This window comes from Lygodium microphyllum, chromosome 4 (genome assembly GCF_053477565.2).
Source record: "Lygodium microphyllum isolate KBCC chromosome 4, Lygodium_microphyllum_v1.1.10, whole genome shotgun sequence".
NCBI classification, from domain to species: domain Eukaryota; kingdom Viridiplantae; phylum Streptophyta; class Polypodiopsida; order Schizaeales; family Lygodiaceae; genus Lygodium; species Lygodium microphyllum.
The window spans coordinates 153,443,713-153,448,793 of NC_141138.1; the positions used below are offsets into that span (position 1 = coordinate 153,443,713).

At 41.5% G+C, this 5,081-nt stretch overlaps 1 protein-coding gene across 1 annotated transcript; it reads right to left on the bottom strand.

Moving 5' to 3' along the window:
- Window positions 1–1,009: 1,009 nt before the first annotated feature.
- Window positions 1,010–1,792, bottom strand: LOC148037791 (DEAD-box ATP-dependent RNA helicase 10-like). Its single transcript, XM_087677158.1, has one exon. It carries the CDS (start codon window positions 1,790–1,792, stop codon window positions 1,010–1,012), a length of 783 nt encoding a protein of 260 aa, XP_087533284.1.
- Window positions 1,793–5,081: the final 3,289 nt, after the last annotated feature.

The window sequence follows — 5,081 nt, forward strand, 5'->3', positions numbered from 1 at the left end:
AGGACATCTTCCCATTCTCAGCAAGAATTAGACCTTTGTATACAAGGTTTCTGAAGGCTGGCTTATTGAAAAGTGCAATTGTCAATATCATAAGTGTATAGAACCAGTCAAGGTTTGGTCTAAACTCTCTGTCACTATGTTACTTAATATGAATTCAATGTATATTCTGTATACATTCAGCATATCCAGGTAGATAAGTGATATTTGTGTAAGGAAAGGCTATCCAAGCAAAAACAGGGGTTGCCACAATCTCGACAAAGGTCAAGGAAGAGTACATGATCCAGTATGTGAGCCACTATTGATCATCCTCTTTCGACTCGCTTTCGATGGCCTAGACTGATGCATACAAAGGATAGAGAAGCATCAGCAGGGGCTAGTAGCAGCCATTAAAGACTCAATCCAGGCCAAAGCATCCTCATTTAGAAGGTTGATCAGAATTTGACAAAAGCCATAATACACTTCTTCCACAGCATGTCTCGTATATTCATCCTTCCTAATCCTCTCCCATAAGTCTGCCTGGCTACCATCAAAATCTGCAGCAAGCTCTACTGCAGAGAAAACCTTGCTTGCCAATAAAAACAATGACCATTGCACTGAACTCCATGAAACTGCCTTTCCCTCAGGTATTAGATTCAGAGGCATAAGCAGTAATTCCTTCTCCCTGTTTATTTTGTACAGCAGCCATGCACGTGCGTTCCTAGAGCACAATTCCCCCCCCCCCCCCCCCAACTGTCTCTTTGTGCCGTTCGCTCTGCCACAGAAGTAAAGTCCCGTTGTAGCAATTTCAAAGGTCATGATCAGGAGAGCCGAGCATAGCCTCCCTCTCACTCCATCGAACGTCCGTCCTCAATTGATTGATCAGCAAGAGAAAAAAAACAGCAACATGCTGACATTAACTCCATAGGCTATTTTTCCTTCGTCAAGATTCTATGGTTCCATAGCTTTGTGCCTTCTCTTATGATTTTCCTCTTCCGACTAGTAAAGCAGCCCCCAAATTGGCTTTCCTCCCCTAGAAAAGCTTCCTTCCAGCCCGTGTAGTCCTCCCAACTCTATGTACATAATCCTTAGGATACTCAGGAACATTATAATTGATCACAAGGCTGACATTTGGAATGTCAAGCCCTCTACTAGCAACATCAGTATAGATCAAAACTCCACACTCTCCAGATCTGAATTTATTCAAAAATCCTAACCTTTTTTCCTGGCTCATTTGCCCACTTATTGGAATCACACCCAAGCCTAGATACCGGAGAACTAAAGACAGTCTTCTGGTAGCTTTACACTCCCTCGTAAGGACCATTGTCATATTTCTAGCCAATTCATGTAAGATAAATGCTAGGCAGCAGTCCTTTTGAGCAGACGGAACGAACATGTATTCTTGCCTCAGCATTCCAACTGTGCAGTTCTTTGAAGACACCTCAACATAGTGAAACATAAAGAGTGCACTTGAATCCCTTGTCTCAATAACAGGTGCTGTATTACCTTCATTCATCTGGCCCTCACTTGCAAGCCTTGGCAGAAGATGATCTCCACCTTCTACACTTCCAAATTTGAGAAGCTGATCTCCGAACATGAGGCCATCAAGTGCTGCAGGTGACCCTTCTTGAATCTCATCAAAAACAACAAAAGGTATTGCAGGATAAGAACCCTCACCAAGGTTTGAGTGCTCCAAGGAGAGAGTATGTATGACAGGGTTGGAGTATTCAACTCTATGAACAGGAGTCATTCTCTGATGTGTTGATTCTTCCACCTCAGCTATTCTTTTCTGTGGTTCACCCTCCAAGTCCCCCATTTAAACTTTGAAGTATCTATTAAATTAGCACCAACTGATATTCTGCTACCTCTATCATACCCTCCCAAGCAATGGCACGAGGTCGTCTATGCTCAACCTTTACTTTGTGCATCGAAATGCAATGCTTGCCCTATGATCAGTGCTATTGCTCTGCTCAACTGTCCTGTCTCAGCCACATCTCCCAAAGCTCCTATGAACTGTTGATCAAAACCTTCTTGTCTAGGTTGATTGAACACTTGGCAAGACATGCCAACTAGAGCATTATTGATAAATTCCTCTTGCTCCAAACCCTCTTCACTATACTACCTACGCAGAACAAAAGTATAATCACAACAACTAAATATGTACAAAGTATCAAATCCCACACACACAACTTTGGGGTGGATTTCACACCTTGAATGCACAGCAATACGACAGCGTTAGGTATTTTCTCATCTATGTGCACAAGGGATGGGCCTCCATCATTATCAATGTGCACCTCACTCTATTCGGTGCAGTACACAATAAGGCTCCTTAGCCTTCCTTCTTGCACCTATGCCAAATGATGGGTTGGGATGCATCGATGCACCATCAACTATGCACACTAGCATACTCCCTTTGAACCATCCCCCTTGTCGATCTCTAAACCAGGTGTGAGATATGGGTTTCAATCCTTCCCATCAAGTGATGTGAGTTATGGGGTGAGCAATTGATCTATCATTCCAACATGAGTGATTGTCAGGATTGACTGTTGTATACTCCGCCATCGAAAACCTAACCAGCTCTTCCTTGACAGTGCTACCTCCTTAAGTACTACTACATGGTCCCTGTCATGCTGAACGAGTGTGATGGTGAGTTGTCGTACCTCCTGCCAACGACCCTTCACATGTCAACGACAGTTCTGCATGAAGATTTGAGAAGATTGGTGTCATTTTCTTTGTTGTGGTCACATAAAATATGAAAAAATGCTTGTTGATGATACAAGATAGATTTTCTTGAAGTAGATTTCTTGTTTTCGTAGTGTTTTTTCTTGGGGCTCTAGTGATGTGCACATTTATCCAATCCCTTTTCCACCTTGGACCTAGCAATCTAATTTTCTTCAAAAAGTAGTAGTATTCCCACTATAAAATTCTCAAAAAAGGCATCATGGCTTCACTAGTTGTGTAGAGATTCCTCAAATTCAAATTGAAAATTATTTTTAAAGGAAGAAGATTTGGTGCTCAAAGTGTAAGAAGTGTGGAATACACTCCATGTTTACAAGTTGTCCATAGTGGAGGGGAAGGCCCCAAAATTTGCATTGTCTAACAACTAAAAATTTGTTTTTTAATATCCCCTATTCATTTTGCATGACCAAGAGCAGGAGTTGAACCCAAGGACATTGGCTAGTAAACCATAGGCCCAAAATTTGCATTGTCTAACAACAAAAAATTTGTTTTTGAATATCCCCTATTCATTTTGCATGAGCAGGAGCAGGAATTGAACCCAAGGACACCAGCTAGTAAACCATAGGCCCTATCACTAGGCCAAGGGCCAATCTTGTTAAGAGACATTAAAAGTAAAATCTATAATCAACATTTGAGGTTTTTTCCTTTCCTTGGCCAAAAATACCCATATTTTCTCTCAAAATCACCTTTTCCACCATCATTTCATCCAAGCCCACTTAGCATATGAGATTAGAAAATAATCCTCCTCTAATCCATTCCTTAACGAGGCCCTTTTTGAGGTCATGTTTCCCTAATGGTAAAGAGGCCACCATCATTGTTGGTTCTTCAACAGAATCTTTCTAGCCATGGGTCTTCATAGAACCTACATGATATGTGCTCTCCCTAGGGACATGACTATCTTGTTGTGTTATGTTTGTGCTCAAACATGTGTAATTGGGAGATGGTTTGAGCTCCCAGAAGGCTTGGGCATTGTCCCACACTTGAAGATCCTATTAGTGTGCAAGGTTTTATTATATGGTGCATTGGTGATAGATTGTCCAAGTAAGCCCGGGTGTTCTACCCTTTATGTGCCCTAAGGTTGTGCTATTGGAAGAAGAGCTAGAGACTAGAAGTAGAGCTGGTTGACCAAGTCACAAATGTGTCTAACTTGAGGACCCCTAGATGTAGTGTTCATGTTGTGCACCTATCTAGGTTGGATATTTCTCTCTCTCTCTCTCTCTCTCTCTCTCTCTCTCTCTCTCTCTCTCTCTCTCTCCTTTGAATTAATATTATTTTTCTTTCTATTTTTAATTTTCTTTTTTCTTGGTGGGATTTTACTTTTTGGAGACTAATTGTAGGGTGAGACAAAGATACCCCCTATTGAGCATGTAATCCTTGAGTGATTGTGTTAGGTCGATGGAGGACTCTTGGAAGAAGGGATGGGTACACAATGCAAAACAACTATCCACCATATCTTCTAGCAGGGCCATGCAGTAGGAAGGAAGTAGAGTAGTGGTGGGGAGGTGCATTTGTATCATGGCCACTCTATCGATTCTTACCTTAACATTGAAGAATAAAGGGGGTGCTCTTTCTTCATATGGCATGATGTCATGTTCCAACAACTTGAGTGAGAGGTAGAGGTAGGTACAAGTAGTAATGAAGACAAGGTCAAGACAATTAGAGAAGTATTTGAGGAACATTGTAAAGGATGGTTGCAAGTCCCTAGGCTGAAACAACTACAACTTTTCTTTCAATCAGAAATTTACATTGGGGAACTTGGAAAAGTTGTATCGGCCTTGGATCTATGGATTAAAATACACGTTCCATGGCATTGCCTTACTCCTTCTACAATGTTAGAGGTTTCTTCTATTGATCTCATGTTCTCCAACTCAGTCATTCTCTCCTATAGGCCTTACATCTAAGCTACTCGCTATTGGAGCATTCCTAATCCCAAGCTTTGAGAGCTATCGGCACCTCTTTCCTTCCCTTACTTGAGCCGTGTTGCTCCCTCTCAATTATGAATGCCTGCATATGCTAACGATTGTGTGGCTCATCTCCTACTTTTGTTCCTGTCCTTGATGATTCAGAAAGCTACATGCCCCTTGAGAGTGTCCTCTTCATCACAATCTAAGGTGGGTACTTTTTCTTCACTCTCCTCTTTATCCCTATTTTTATGGTTGTTTGCTTTGTTCCTTATTAGATATTGACTTCTCCTCTCTTTCTTCTTTCTCTTTTTGGCTCCTCTCCATCGTTATTTTTGTTCCCTCTCTTTTTTTCTTAGCTTCTCCCTATGTTTCTTTTCCTAATCTTTTGACTCTCTAGTTTGTGTTTGTCTTCATTAGGTGTATCCGTGGATGGTGATTCTTTTAGGAAGTGTAGTAGCTTCC